The 16,463-nt window shown below is 42.1% G+C and overlaps 1 protein-coding gene across 1 annotated transcript; it reads right to left on the reverse strand.

Annotated features, from left to right (window-relative positions):
• Positions 1 to 380: 380 nt before the first annotated feature.
• LOC127810056 (protein BOLA2) lies at positions 381 to 15,178 on the reverse strand. Its single transcript, XM_052349277.1, has 2 exons — positions 15,011 to 15,178; positions 381 to 737 (listed from the first exon to the last, which is right to left on the reverse strand). The coding sequence occupies exons 1-2, from the start codon at positions 15,071 to 15,073 to the stop codon at positions 519 to 521; spliced, it is 282 nt and encodes a 93-aa protein (XP_052205237.1). The 5' UTR covers positions 15,074 to 15,178; the 3' UTR covers positions 381 to 518.
• Positions 15,179 to 16,463: the final 1,285 nt, after the last annotated feature.

The following is a 16,463-nucleotide window of genomic DNA, read 5'->3' on the forward strand; positions in this document are numbered from 1 at the left end:
GCTGAAGCCCCTCTCATCATCATGATCAAAAACACTTATTCACGTACATGAATTTGTGTTGGAAGATTGTTGCTAAAGTTGGCTGGAGAGGCTTTCATAAAATGTAGCTGCATGCTAACCTGTGTTGTGGAAGTACTGCTACTCATGGACTCCTCGCAATCATTGGTAGGGATCATGTGGAGGAATAGCAAGCATTGCATCCTTACCATTAACTTGCGTAAATGTTTTGTATCATCAGTTTTAAAAGTGAGATTTTGGCATTTGGGTGAGAGGTGAAGACACAGAGCATATTGGAAGTTCATTCGATGGATAGTGTGGATCTACTATGGTTATTCCTTTTGGGGGAGGACTCCAACTAGTCCAAACCACAAGAGTCTAAATGCAATTTATCAAGAGAGAGCCTTGGTATAGCTTTAAATTTAATCCAGTAACACTTGCTGTGTCCATAGCTTTCTGTGTCTCCCACATAATAATAAATAATATATAACACTTATTCATGTCCATAGCTTTCGAATGGATTAAGATTCTTGAGCGTCTTCTTGCTGCTGCTGCTGCTCATTCCACTGGTTAGGGGTAAGAGCTTTCTTAATGGAGAGAGCATGGATTTCCTTCATCTCTTGTGCCAATGCAGCATTCACCATTCGGTGTCTCTCCAGCAATCTCTTTCCTTCAAATTGTTCTGATACAATCTCTATTTCAAAGCTTGCTCCACACCCGCCAGATGTATCCTTCACTGCCTGCATCAAACACACCAAAACAAATACACATTATTATTATTTCTCCAAATAAGAATGTCAGTGAGACTTTCAAAGGCAGAACACGACCCCCATAGTTTCCTTCTCAGGAATTAGCCTTCACTTTTGATCTTCAATTATGAGGAGTAGAATATGGTCCTTTTTCAACCTCGTTCCTCATAGGCATGACATAAGTTGCCCGATCACATTAACACATACGGTTATGATCAGACAGACACTGAGCAGTTCAAAATGGCGCAACTATACAGTTTATACCATACTGGTCAAGCCAGTATATATCAATAGGAATTCGTTGCTTAGATTATTTAGCATGTAGATTAAATGAATTTCAGCCTTTTCAAACAAAAGGTCCTATTGAAGTAACTATAAACTTCAATTTCCTCCCATTTTTCTTAGAGGTTTGCTCTTAGATTCTAATTTTACTGTTCTGACCCCAAATCATCAAGTTTAGCGTTACTTGCCACATTGGCGTCAACTTGAAATAGCAACTTGGCAAAGCATGCTCCAGCTTCTTATGGGAGTCTGACTCCACTAACCTATCTTCTTTACTCACCTCCTCATTGGCTGCCTCAGCACGAGATGCTACCACTAACTTCTTCTCAACGCCTGAACCTACCCATTCCAAGCATACCCAAGTCAATTTGTTCTCTTCAGTCATCTGTTCTGCACAAGCATTGACCACATTATATCCAACGGTACTAGTTGTTCCATCACATACAGAACCAAACTGCTTCATCATAATCATCCAACCAAAGGCCCAAAGATTTCTTTGCTTCTTGTTGCACAGTTTCAGAGCACTTTCTTTCCCAACTTCTGAGCAATTAGAAAAATCTCCTGATTGTCCCTTATTAAGCTACTCATGATAGTGGTGATGTACTCAATTGAAATGTCATTTCTTTCTTCCAAATAGTCATAATTGTTTCCATGTAAGAAAAGATGTTATCCAGATGATATACTCTTATAGTTTTCAGGAAGTGTTGGAATATCTCAACAATGAAGCCATCACATTCCAGATCCAACATGCCCACGCATGGTTGAACCTTGGCGACAGTCTTGAGAATCAAGTCCTTTGTAATCTACTTGAACACATTCCTAATCCTGTAGTCATCATATGGAGCATGAAGTCACTAATTCTTGTTCTTCTGCTAAGCCAGGAGCAGGTATAACCTTGGTGCCTACATCTCAATGTCCAAGAAGATGTTCTGCCACTAATGCCTTTATAGGTGGTTTCCCAGACTCTGGTTGGAGGAAGATCAAGAGCTTTTGCTAATGAAAGTGAGTTTATCAATGACAAAGGATGCTCACACTATCCAGATGAAAGAATTAATTGTCTTGTGACCAAGACCAAGACCCATGAATCATTTTGGCAGGCTGTTTTATAGTTGATATAGTTTGCTGCAGTAATAAACATGCCTCTTAAGATGATAATGGGTACGCACAATCTTACCATGTGGAAAAAATAAATACCAGACCTATTATTCAGTCAAAACCAGATAATGGCTGTGAAGAATGTATGAAAACATGCCAGGCAAGCCATATGAGGAAGTGAAGTAACAACAAGAGCATAAATACCTTGCAAGAAATTAAAAATAAAATAAAAAGATGCATGAGATGATTGCAGATGAACATGTTACTGTAGAAATGAAGCATGCTAGAAGGAAAATGTCACAAGTCGCGACCGGAGTTACAAAATTTTGATTTTTTTGCCTTGCTGTAACTTTTACTATTTCTTATTTCTTTTACCACTGTAATTCTTGTACTGCTGTAATTCGGTTACAAGAGTGTTAGCCTAGAGAAAGCCCACATGTAAGGGCTAGAATAGGACAAAGAAGGTTGTTGTAACCACAAGGGAGGGAATGATCTGCTGTGACAGCATCCACTTGACAGATTGTATACCCTCCAAGGCACTCTTAGAGAGAAAAACGAATATCATCAAGGAATTCTGAATTAGGTCATGCTATTTATACATCATTTATGTACACATTGGGCTACACAAGGCACATAAATGACATAAATACCCCTCACCTCACTGCGCTTCACCGCTTTGGGTGAGGGCATTTTAAACATTGATACATCATTGTGTAGCCCAAGGTATACACAATGATGTACCAATAGTATTTTCGTTCTGAATTTCTCTCTCAACCTTCTCTCGTCTCTCCCTAACTCTTTCTTTTCTCTTCCTTTCTCACTCTCTGTTCTACTCTGCTTCTTCATTGCTGCAACTTCTTGATTCTCACCGAATTAGGAAAGCAACCATTGTCACGGCCTAGCAGTGACAGAAAATTTCCAATTCCACCATTTTCTTGCAGGTAGATTATCATCATGGCTATTATATTCCTGGTAAACACAACAGATATATTTAAATCATATGATGTGAAGCATCATTCTTGAAGAAAAGATTGTCTACAGACACCCTATCCTTGTAGATTTAAGAGAACATATGACTTCTTTCTTAAAATTTTACTAGTACATAACAAGGGGCCATAAATATATTATAGAAGCCTACCTCTGAATCATAAGACTGTGGGTGACCACAAGCTAAAAAATTAGGACAGGCCATTTCAGCTTGGCCAGGCAAGAAATCCTAAGTAATAAAGTCCCTAAACCAAAATTTCCAGCAAGAATCACTAAGAATAAGGATCCAAAAAGAAGCAACAATCTCTCAATCATGTTGTAAACTATCCCAGCCCAGTGGTAACTCAATTACCACTGGAAGTACATTACCATAGAATGTCACGACCCAAAATTCAGGATTCAGGCTTGCAAAAATTGTTTGCTAGTTTTCTCATTTTTTTTTATTTTATTGTTCATTTATAATTCCATGTTAAATAGAAACTAGAGACCGGGAGATCATATCCTGATATCTTAGGGAAGAGCATAATAGAGAAGATCATGAAATATACAAATGGGAAAGAAAGGAAAAAAAAAATCTCCTAAGAAATCTCCAATAATCTTATGAAATAGGAAGAGGGCATATTTTGGAAATGAGATATATTTAGGAATTGTTGGAAGTAATTACGAAAAGGATATTATGAGTTAAATATAGGATGATTGACTAGAATGACTGCCAATTATGACAGCTAATTCCTAGGCAATGGTCAAGGGAGACAGCTTTTTGTTATTCTATAACTGTTGTGCCATAGATTTGTTTTAATGAATAAATACAAGTGGGTGTATTTTTCAAAAATAATAATAATAATAATAATAAAGAATTTGAGGGTAAAATGGTCCAAAGAAAGGTGGCAAGGCTTGCCCCAATAAATAGCAGAGTCAAATATACAGTGAGGGATCTTTTTTGGGCGGTTAAAAGTTTCCCGTTTGCTCCCATCAGACAAAAATTAATTGCTCGCCAAGGGCCCAATTTCCTCCCGAAAGGCACACCAATTTCCTCCGAGAAGGAAAAATTCCTTGCCGCATGGAAGCCACACATTAAGTGCACCCCAACCGCATAGCTTTCTTCCTTCCAGCCACACATGCGGCCTGCTTCATCCACCCGGAAGGCCGCATGGCCGTCCAGCTGCACATCAATTCCTACAGGAGGAATTAATTAATTCCAGCCGGCGCATTTCCTTCCTCTAGTGCTGCATGTCCCCACCTACCTGCCACACCCAATTTCCTCTTGCGGCCACATGTGCAAGCTTCCTCCCGCAAGTGCTTCACAAGTCCAAGCCACACATGCCTGCAACCATCTCTCCTAAGTCCCTCTCCCTGAAAGCTACTTCCCCCCGCGTGAAGTGCACCATGGGCCCTACGTGGAATGCCTCACCCACATCCCACGGAACCAGCCTGCAAGTGCATGGGCCCCTCCTACCATCCTCTCCCACAAGCCACTCATCCATGCCAGCCACTCATTTTCTCCAACTTCCCGAAAGAACCACGTGGGTCCCACATGCCACTCTCCCACGTGAGTTCTCCCCAGAAGATAGCTATCATGTGGACTTCTCACGTATGATTCCTCCCGGAAGATGACAACTTCCACGAGCCATGCAAGTCCCCACATGCATTTCCTCCCGGAAGAACACGCACCCAGGCACTAACCTACCAGCCACTATTCTCGGATGCTCAATTTCCCGGGAGCTTTTGCCCCACGCAAGTGACGCACACATACACTACACACGGGCCCCTCCTCTCCCACTTCTTGCGGGAAGCATGCCATCTCTCTATATGTCGCCCCCCCCCCCCCCCCCCCCGGCGCAACGGGGGGCCAATCAATCCTCTGTGAAGGCTTTCTTCCCAAAAGATCTACCCACTTACCTGGCGAGGGCCCTGCTTGCAGCGTAAAATGCCTCCCATAAAGTCTCCCGCACATTAATTCCTCCCGAAAGACTTGTTGCATTACCCAAAAATATTTCATTTTATAGAGAATTATCTCATTTTCCCGGAAATGTCCCATTTTATTTGATAATATTATATTTACATGGGATAAATCATATTTTACTAGGAAAATCCATATCTTACTTAGAAAGACTATAATTTCTCTCGAAAATGCTACATTTTACTCAAAATAATATATTTCTCCTAGAAACACCCTATTTCAACCAAGAATTACGCCGCAGGCCACGTAAAGGCCAAGAACCTACTCTCGCAGCTCGTCATAAGGCCCACATTCTCCCAGATGACTCCCTAGGCCACTAAGTCCACTAGAGAGGATTCCTCTTAAACCCATCCAAGCTTGACCTAGAACCACAGTCTTCATGCCCAAATGAATGTGTCCATCCCCGACATCTTTGGTAAAAATACATACAAATAGCCCTTTTCTTGTTAGAAAATAGACCTCTTATACATTCATTAATTGCATTCTTTATTTATTGTGTACCCAGTGGAACCACTATAAATTCTCCTGAATAACCATTTACTTCATATATTGACGTCAACATCAGAGGGCATATGCGAGTGAGGAATCCCCGCATGCCTTCTAACTTGTTCTTGTGAGCACAATTTCACCCCGAATACGTAGGAAGCTCCTCTTGGACAAATTAATTTCCTATCAGCAGTGTGCCTGAAGGCCTCTTTGAGATCTCACCCAAAAGCTCGTTCGAGGACTCATTCGAGACTCCAACTATAGGTATCTCCTAGAAACAAAAAGGCAGTTCTCCTAGGCCATGGTGTCCTTCTAGGCCACCCCTACCAGACAATCAAAGACCAAAGCCACCCGCTGCATATTTCCATGAGCAAACATTTGTCAGTTGTTCGCCTTGCTTCCTCGTGATTGCAGTGTTCTCACACCATAAGTTTCAATTATTGTATTTTAGCAACAACAGTAACTATGCTATAAATTCTGTAATTTTCTTTTTTATTGTTTCCTTTTTTATGTTTCCCAATCTCTACTGGAATAAGTGCTTCTGAGCCGTAACATAAGCTGAATGGGGTCTCCCCGGTAGACCCCCTCCTTGTGGTCCGATAAGACCAAAAGATGCTCGGTAACTCATCCACCCAGCTTCCATCTGCCTTGTCGACCCGGACTTTCAATCCATGGAGCATAATCCTATTGGCAAGCTCAATCTGTCCGTTAGCCTGTGGATGAGCTACAAATGTGAAGTGTTGCTTGATCCCCAACTTCTGACACCATTCTTTAACTGATCGATCTGTAAACTGGGTCTCATTGTCAGAAATGATCACCCATGGGATCCCAAATCGACAAACCACGTTCTTCCGTAGAAATTGCTTCACTTTTCGCGCCGTGCTGGAGGCCAGCGTGAAGTAATTTCTATGGAAGAATGTGGTTTGTCGATTTGGAATCTCACGGGTGATCATTTCCGACAATGGGACCCAGTTTACAGATCGGACAGTCAAAGAATGGTGTCAAGAGTTGGGGATCAAGCAACACTTCACCTCTGTAGCTCATCCACAGGCTAACAAACAGATTGAGCTTGCCAATAGGACTATGCTCCATGGATTGAAAGCCCGGGTCGACAAGGCAGATGGAAGCTGGTGTCATGAGCCAAGAATCTATAGAGGACAATATAGTAATAGGTTAATAATAGTTGTTAGAAGATATTTTAAATATTTTAGCAAGTGGTTAGAAGCACATGGGAGCATATGCTAGGCTGTTAGAAGGCAAATAGGCCTATAAAAGGTTACTGTAATGGTTTGTTTCCTTATCCAGAATTAATGAATTGAATACTATTTTCTCTCTAATATTCCACTCTTTCTCTCTCGTTCTTCTTCCTCTTTCTTCTATTCTTCTATTTCTCCCTCTCTTTCTCTTAATATCTCTCTCTCCTTCTATTGATTTCCCCCTCCTTCAATCTGATTCTCTTCCCCATTTCCCCTTTTAACCTATCACGAACCCTAGGTTCGTGACAATTGGTATCAGAGCAGTCAATCCTTAGCTGTAGGTTTGATTTCAGTGGACGAGACCGGTGAAATAAATTTCAGTGATTGAGCTCCAGATCGAGGAGGCCTCAAGGCGACTACTGTGAGGTGAGCGATTGTTGGTGATTGAGGCAGCAGGGCTTGAGACGATCCAAGTGGTCCAGTGAATTCAACGAAATCGGAAGTCCTAAAGCTGGTTGATCGCGATTGGTGAAGGAGTCCGTCAAATGCGTTCTCGGAAACTCGGGCTTGTCGTTTGTGCATTGTCTGGCGAATTCAAGTAGCAGGGTCGGTGGGGAGTCAAGTTGCTTAAGGCGAGGACGAGACTCACTTCAGAGGCGACTTTGAAGGACGATAGCGGAGCCGACATCGGCCATCCAGGCAAGCTTAGGGAACAACAGCAGCGGTGCAGGTTGGTCGGACGACTGGAGTGGGTGACTAGAGGGTGACGCGAACGGCCAGGAGGTCGCGATTTGGACGTGGGAGTGTTGTGATGTAATGGGTTGGACTCAGGGGTGTCTCGATATAGCGAGTGTTACGATTTGGACTCGGGAGTGGGTGTAACTATTGAACTAACAGTGAGTTCTGATGATTTTGGAATCAGAGGCGATTGCAAGTGGGCTGGGAGCCTTGGACGGTGATTGGGTTGAGAAGAACCGCCATTAATTTCTAGGGCGACTAGGCTAATTTGATCCGACAGTGCCTTCGGTGAGCAAGGAAGGCTGTCAATTAAGAATCAGCTGCAAGTGAAGAAGCCGAGCAAAGTAGTTTTGGCTGGGAATTGAAGACGACACAAGCCAGGAGAGTGCTGACGGTGATACTGGTTCTTGGTGGCTCTAAAGGTGGCGGAATAGGTCTTGGATCTCGGCTAAGAATCCCAGCAATTTCAGTAATTGATTCCAGCAAGCTCGTAGCAGCTAGAAGTGTAGTTTTGAAGGCATTCCTAAGCCGATGAACCTCAGTCATTGAGTGACGGAAGCGTGATAAAGCAGCGGAAGTGTGGTGAACCTTGTTGAAGAACCGAGCAGTGGATTTTCCGTGTTTGAGATTTAAGTCGGAAGGAAACAAGGATGATCGAAAATTGACAGCAAGCAGTCCAGGCTGTCTAGGGTGCATTCACATCGATTATTGGTTGTGATCTCTATTCAGAATTTGAAGGAGACTCCTAGAGCAGTTCGGTGATTCTCAATTGCTGCGATTTCGATTGTAATTCTCGGCTGACAGTTAAGACAGTGTAGAGGACTCTTGAAGGCCGATCAAGTCACTGTAAGTGTGCAAATTTTTCTGTTGTTACAATAAACTTGGTCTTGAAGCATAACAGTGGCTGCAATTGCCACTCATTGGATCAATTTTAGAGGTGATTGGGTGAGGCAATTACAGAAGGAAATCAGGATGGAAAGAGCTGTTGTTTCTTGGCCTATTGCTTTTCCAGCCAGTGAGATTTCGGCCAAGAGGAGTAGTGCACGAAGGAGTCCAATGGAATCTCAGTTGCAGCAGAAGAATTCTTCCTTTTCAGTTGGAATGGAGCATCAATGGCAGCCAAAGAAGGTTGCATTTTCAGTGGGGTGTCCTCCTCATGAAGCTAGGGAAGGCAATGCATACATGAAGTAGAATGCTTCATTTTCAGTAGGAATGGAGCATCAATGGCAACCAAAGAAGGCTGCATTTTCAGTTGGCAGCAACAAGGAACAGAAGAAGGGGATCAGCCAATTGGACAAAGGAACCAGCGGTGGGTTTGATGAAGAGTGCAAGGAATTTGGCCGTATGTTCCGCGAGAAGTTGCAGGAGTTTGCGATGATACTAATTAAGAAGTATCATTACAACTTTCCAATAGAATATTTTGATGATTATCACGGAAGTTTTAACAAGGAGGACTTCCTTGGAGTAGAGCAGCCGAAGGAGGAGACAAGAGTACGAACGACCGATTCATTGCCTACTTTAGACTTTGGGCAGAAAAAGAAGCATTGTGACGGCGGCAACAGTGACCAGAAAGATAGCTGCAATATTGAGAGTAAATTTGGTGGTGAAAAGCATAATCTCAAGGAAAATTATAATGAACAGATTGATAGTGCAGCCAATGCAAAGAGATCATCTGATATTGCTGAAAAAGAAGTCCAAATAGAAGGGAATTGCAGCCAACAAAAGGGAAAAGAAGTTGTTGAATTACTTGCAGGGAATCAAGAAATCATAACTGAAACTTCAGTCATCATTAAGGATGTTCCAGGTGATAATCGAGGAGATCCAAACCAAGAAATGATTGGGGTAGTCAATCAGAAAACAGTACTGATGGGAGCCAACAAGAAATTGGGAGACTTGGACATGAATTTGGCCATAGTTGCAAAGCAACTAGCCCTGAAACAACAATTGAAGGCTGAAGGACTACAAGTTTCAGCTGTTGCCGGTGATCAGAAGCAGCTAAATTCAATGAAGGCCCCAGATGATGATATATTGACTAGATTTGGCATCATATTGGATCCTCAATCTATGGGTACAAGCTATCTTAATTTGGTAGCTATCACCAACCCACGAAAAATGGTATGTCACTCCTTGGAGGAAGATGCAGCTTTGATTGCACTGATTATCATTTTTGTTTCAGCTGAGGAGTATCCAAGAACACATAAGAAGGGAATGATAAAAGAAAGAACAACCAAGCTAGAAAGAGTTGGTATTGGTTGAGGAGCAATGGCTAAATTGTTGTAAGTTCTTGGGGACAAGAACTCTCTCAAGGAGGGGGGAACTGTCATGATCCAAGAATCTATAGAGGGCAATATAGTAATAGGTTAATAATAGTTGTTAGAAGATATTTTAGATATTTTAGCAAGTGGTTAGAAGCACATGGAAGCATGTGCTAGGCTGTTAGAAGGCAAATAGGCCTATAAAAGGTTACTGTAATGGTTTGTTTCCTTATTCAGAATTAATGAATTGAATACTATTTTCTCTCTAATATTCCACTCTTTCTCTCTCGTTCTTCTTCCTCTTTCTTCTATTCTTCTATTTCTCCCTCTCTTTCTCTTAATATCTCTATCTCCTTCTATTGATTTCCCCCTCCTTCAATCTGATTCTCTTCCCCATTTCCCCTTTTAACCTATCACGAACCCTAGGTTCGTGACAGCTGGGTGGACGAGTTACCAAGCATCCTTTGGTCTTATCGGACCACAAGGAGGGGGTCCACTGGGGAGACCCCATTCAGCTTATGTTACGGCTCAGAAGCCCTTATTCCGATAGAGATTGGGATCCCAACTTTTAGAGTGGAGCATTTTGACCCAGAGTCCAATAAGCAAGGCTTAAGGAATAACTTAGATACAGTGGAGGAGCTTTCAGACGAAGCGAGGGTTCGCCAGGCGGCTTATAATCAGCGGATTGAGAGGTACTACAACCGGAGGGTGAAAGCTCGGAATTTTCTACCTGGCGATCTGGTCCTTCGACTAGTAAGTGTTAGCAACCCCCGAGATTCTAACAAGTTGTCGCCAACTTGGGAAAGCCCCTATCAAGTTACCGAGACCCTTAGCCTTGGGGCATACCGGCTCGAGACCATGGACAACACTCTTATAAAGAATACTTGGAATATTCAGAACTTGAGAAAATTTTATCAATAAGGGGGTACCCCCAGGGATATTGGAGCTACATATTTTCTCAATAAAATCTCATTATGTTCTTTTTCGTTACATGTGCAGATTTTATCCTACAGTACATAAAAAAAAAAAAGAATATGGGGAACGAAAGGCAAAGAGAAAGGAAGAAGGAAGGGTTTCCCCCGACCTCAAAAACCTCAAAAGGGATTTTCAAGTCCTTTCGTCGTCGCCAAAGATAGCAAAAGCAATGGGCCAGATGTGACCCCAAGGGACCACCCCTAAAATAAAAAAGGAAGAGCAAAAGGCCAGATATGGCCCCAGGGGACCACCCTTAAAATAAAAAGGAAAGAAAGGCTAAGGGGGGGTGGAAACGGCCCCCAAAGAAGCCGACCCAAGGGGTCTCAAAAGAGACTCCCAATGCCTCACCTCCATATCGGAGTTAACAAGGGCTGAAAATAAAATAGGGGTAACAAGGGCTGAAAATAAAATAGGGGTAGATGTGACCCCAAGGGACCATCCCTAATGAGAAGGAACTGACTAGAACAAATATCCTCTGCCACGCCAACATTAGAGTTACAGTGAGAGTGCAAGAGATCAGATAACAGAGACCACCCAGCTTGAACTATTACAAAAAAGGATAACTTCAAGGCACTTTATTTAACAAAGATCCAAAGGTCTAGTACAACTCAAGCTCACGGCAAGAAGATACATACGAACATAGAATTAACAACTAGGCTTCTTCTTCTTCGGACTTCTCGGATTCAATGGCGGAGGCTTGAGAGGATGATGCTCAGCTGAGCTCTGCGATCACGTCCTCCATGGACCTAACGAGGGAAAAGTCAAAGTCAGGGCAGGCTTTTTGCACTTCCTCCTTGCAGTGAAGGAAGCCTTTCTTCCAAACATCCTGCAACTCCCGCCTGATAAACCCTTTCACCTCAGGGAGCTGGATGGGGTCTGCATATCTCTCTTCTAGCGCCCAAATGCGCTTTTAAGACCGCCCCAACTCCCCCTCCATCGTATGACGACTAATCTCGAGCCCCTGAAGACGCGCCTCTAGCACCACTGCTCGTTAATATTGAGCCCTCAGATCCTCGTCCCGCTGCTCGATGGTCCTATGGCAGTCTGCAAGGGCATTATCTAGCTCAAGCATTTTTCGAGAGTTCCTCGCCATGCGCCTCTGGAGCTCATTCTAAGCAACAATACTCTGTATTCAAATAGCAAAAAATTAGAATATAGGGGCCGAAAGTTCTCCGTGTCAAGGGGCCGAGAAACTAACCTGAACCAAGCCCTGGCATTAGCAAGACTCCAAGGTCTCCGAAGTCAGATTTACGGCCCCCTCCATGTCTGCTTGAGTCGGTAAGCCATGGATAAGCTGAGTCGCCACCTAAGCCTCGCTGTTGTGGTCTGACTCATGGACATTCCAGTTTAGTCGGTGAAGAACCCTAACGAGAATGGACACCTCCTCCTCCTGGATCATGTCAGAACGGTGCTCGGTGCCTTGAGAGCCCCCTGCCTCGGGTCGAGGCGAAGGCGCGAAAGAGCGAGACCCAGAGGACATCGATTTTTTGTGCCGAGGTGGGAGCAGAGAGTCTTTGGTATGCCTTTTAGCATTCTTCCAGGCCCGTTTGGCCTCTTCAGCGGCTTGCTTATCGATCCCCCATAGCTCCGCATCATCAATCATCTTGGCTGAAAAGCATGGCAAAATAAGATGAGTGTCAGGATGAAAAAGCACACATAAATTAGAGACATGAAGCGGAACAAGAGGATTAGAAAAATCAACCTAAGGAAATGTCGGCTGTTGGGCATGGGTATCAACACACACCTCCGAGAAACAGAGTTTGCTCATTAATTAATCTGACGATGCTGACGTGCTCCAGACCCATCAAAAGCTCAGCATCCCTCCTCTCTAATAGGGACATTTCATGTGGAAAACTTGTAAAGGGAAATCGACGCCAGACGGAGGGCGCACCCATAGTAACGGAGGAAGAGCTCATGAAGAAAAATCGATTTTTCCAACCTTTCAAGGAAAACGAGGTATCTATGAGGAACTTACATCCAGGGTATACCATGAAGGAATAGCAAAATTCGAACTTATCAACGCATACAAGGCGAAATAGTTTTAAGAAGAGTTCAACCTTAGGGACGATACCTCTCCCCCGACAACATATAACGAAGGTGACTAAGCTCCTCCACCCATTGGGCACTAGTTGAGAGGGACATAACCTACGAGACGAAAGATCTCAGCTAGATTGTCTTCGAAAGGAAATCGGCACTCAGCTTCAAGAGAGGCCTCATAGATCGCTAAACCACCAGGAGGGGATTGATGGACTCAAAGATTAGAGGGTGCAACGTACCAAAAGCTCTTGATGGGAGATGATATTTTCGAACGAGTCCGAAAACCTCGTCCTCCGACAAGGTAGAATAAGGATGGGTTAGGTCATCAGAGAGACCACTACGATCGAGCACTAACTCTATGTCAATGTCGTTATCAAAAGAGAAGGCATTAGGGTGGGGCCGGGAGGTCCCAGCGTCTCTTATTTGCATACCAGACTAGGAAAAGAAAGAGCTAGAGAAGCTAGAAAAGTCCGAACTATTCACGTCCGAGTTGCTAAAGGAGGTCATGGGGATCGACTTACTAAGACAACGAGACATGGGGAAGAGGGACAACGAAAAACCACATAAAATAAGAGAAAGAAGGCAAAGGAGTACCGGCTGATCAGAAGAATTCTAGAAACGAAAGAAAAATGCACGGGAGAACCCTTAGGAAGGAGCCGGTCCGTCGCCTGTTGCACTTGAAGGCGTCACCCCGAGTCTCTCGTACCCCATGGCAAGCCTACATGAAAAGACCAACCAAGAAAAACCAATTAGAGGCAGGGGTCAAGAGATCTCAAAAAAAAAGGGTCGACTAGACCCCTATAGGCCGAGGCGCGTGGCCTCAGCCCGCACGGCCGAGGCCAGCACAACCGAGCCGCGCTACCTCGACCAGTGTGGCCAAGCGACCTTGACCTGCAAGCCCGAGACCACTGGTCATAGCCACAAAAAAAAGGGGGGGGGAGGGGAGGCCTCTTACCTTTTACTCCACTCCAAAAATACCTTCATTCCAATAATGCTTAGAAGGAGGGGACCATGTCTATCCCCCTTTATAGAGTTCTTTGAGAGCCATGAGAAGTGTGAGGGAACATTCAGTTGGAAAACGAGCCCAATAATTGAGATAATTAGTCCTATTTTTTGCAAAACTCTTTTTTGCAGGAGAGTAGGAAAGCTTGGATGACTACTCCTTCAACTGCCCGAACTCCTCATCTGCACAGCTCAAGGAGTTGGGGGGGCAAGTGGTGAGGAGATATTTCACTGAGGGCAAATTTACTCTACTACCCTCGAAGACTTCCAACCTAGTATCGCCACTTGTCTGTCTCGGGAAGCACCATGTGTCCTCTGGATCTCCAGGATCTCCATCCCAAATTTGATTTGAATGAAAGAGACCTGGTCAACCGAGATTTTCTTTAACGTCCTCTTTCAGAAGTTATCTTATCTCTTTGGAGGAAGCTTTATGCCATCTATAAATGGAGGTCAACTTCTACAGGTATGGACATCTGACTACTGAGTGACTTTCCATTTCGGGTATCTTCTTCTATTGACTTGTGCGTCAGACTCCTCCTGGGAGATTAGAGCCCCACCCTTGCAGGTATTTGGTTCGAGGCAAACCTCGATGATCGGTCCAGTATCATCCAAAGGGAAACTAGATCGCTTACTAATACAGATAATCAAACCAGAAAATGTTCTGGGAAAAAAATATCTATTTATTTCCTTGTCATTTTCTATCTCACAACTGAAAAGATATAACGCTTTAGGTTCATTCCTTCATCTTCTAAGATAAGCTCAGGCCCAAGTCGAATCACCATATGTTTATCAATGCAGATAGGGTGCATATATATATATATATATATATAGACATACACATCAATGAATAACAGAGAGAAGCAGAGATTCAGGTAGAAAATGATTAGAATCTGAGATAAAATGATTCAGAAATCCTAATCCACATAAACAACGGCACGCGACAAAGATAAATAGCAAAGCGGAGCACTTTGGATCTCAATTTACTAAATAAATAAAAATGAGGTGCTTTGAATCCCTTTTCTGCCAGCTCCAGCAATTGACTTTCACCATAAAATACGAGTCCATTCAATTCAATACAATACTCAATTGACTTTTACCTCATAATACGGCCACGAGTTGGAAAGCGGAGATTATACAGAGAATTAATAGTGTGAGGAACGTAAAATCGCGAAATTCAATCTAGGGATTTCAATACCTAAATGAAAACCGGAACTAATAGAGAGAAACGGAAAAAGGAAAGAAGGGGCTTACGAGATGAGAAGGGTTCAGCTTTGAAGTCAAAGAAGATTCAACCCCCTCCTTTGTCACCCCCATCTCTCTCTCTCTCTTCAATTCTTTCGCAACTTCGTCTTCGATGGGCTTACGTTTGTTATCCTTATAAAAAGAATAAGAAAATGAAATCCACACACTTCTTGTATTAACTTGGATGGGACGGTGACTCTTGAATCGTGATTTGTACTGAGTTTGGCGTGTCGTCGCATACAAGATAGGTATAATATTGGATTAATGATATTTTAGTTACTTATTCTAAATTATCATTAAGAATTAATAATAATAGATATTTATTAAAAATTAATAAAAGAATAACGGACTATTAAGATTTAACAGAAGAATATCATTAAAAGTTAATGAAGATTAAGAATTAAAGAACATACTCTTAAGAGTTAATGAGAACTCTTAATTCCATTAAAAATTAATGAAAGAATTAGTAAGAGATAATGGTAGACCTTGATGCAATACGTTAAAACTTGGATGGAAGACACAAAATAGTCGACTAATTTTCTTGGATGGTTAATCGGTTTGCCAAAGTGACTAAAATGATTAATTAGTTATATCAAACTGTTTACCATTTTCGTGCACGAGATTAAATTTTGCAAGCCTTCTTATGTCACTTTTGATGACAGAACAATCAATGCTATGTCATCGCTTTAATTAATGTTTCTTCAAAGCATTAATTAAGGAGAGACAAAAGGAAGGGAATGAGAGAGTCTCGTGTTGAGCCAACTTGTTCCGTTTAACTTTTAATTAAGTTTTAATGATTAACAAAAAAAAACATATTTTAAACAATATACAAATTATGATCCCTAATTATTTTTAATTAATTTATAAAATATTATGGCATAGTATATGTATTATCAAAAATGATATTTTTCATTAAAATTATTTTTTAGGTAAAGTAAAAATTTATTTAAAAGTATTTTGATCATTGTTATAGTATTTTGACTATTGCTACAATATTTCGATCATTGCTATAGTACGCTACAGTTTTTTCAACAAACGCCGATAAAAGCCTTAGGCTTGTTTTGAAGATCATCAATTATACATTTTGCATATACAAAACACTCAAAAACTTTCAAATGCTCTCAAGCAAAAATCAAAACAATCCAAGGCTCTCAAAACTTTATTGCTCATCTGTCGAAGCACCTTAAGGCAATAGGAGAAAAGGATTTTAAGCCTACTACAAATTTCTCCATCAAAATTGAGGGTATTGATTTACTTATTTATTTTCATATCATTGCCTTGTATATTAGTTTCTTAATTGTTCATTCATTTGTGTTCAAATGTGGACAAATATTTATACTCATATAAACATCTATTGTGGATTGTATTGGTTGACAAGAACTGTTAAAATATAGGAGTGTATCTAGTTTTCAAGGTAAGTTAAGGAGAAAACCTTAGTTTAGTGGTTGCCGAAAACTCGTTG

This window comes from Diospyros lotus, chromosome 9 (genome assembly GCF_014633365.1).
Source record: "Diospyros lotus cultivar Yz01 chromosome 9, ASM1463336v1, whole genome shotgun sequence".
Classification (NCBI taxonomy): Eukaryota; Viridiplantae; Streptophyta; class Magnoliopsida; order Ericales; family Ebenaceae; genus Diospyros; species Diospyros lotus.

Excerpts from the sequence above, each read along its gene's own strand:
- LOC127810056 (XM_052349277.1), bottom strand. The coding sequence starts at position 15,073 with ATGGGGGTGACAAAGGAGGGGGTTGAATCTTCTTTGACTTCAAAGCTG. Across the intron at positions 738-15,010 it reads AGCTGAACCCTTCTCATCTC|GCAGTGAAGGATACATCTGG; the intron begins GTAAGCCCCTTC and ends TGTTTGATGCAG.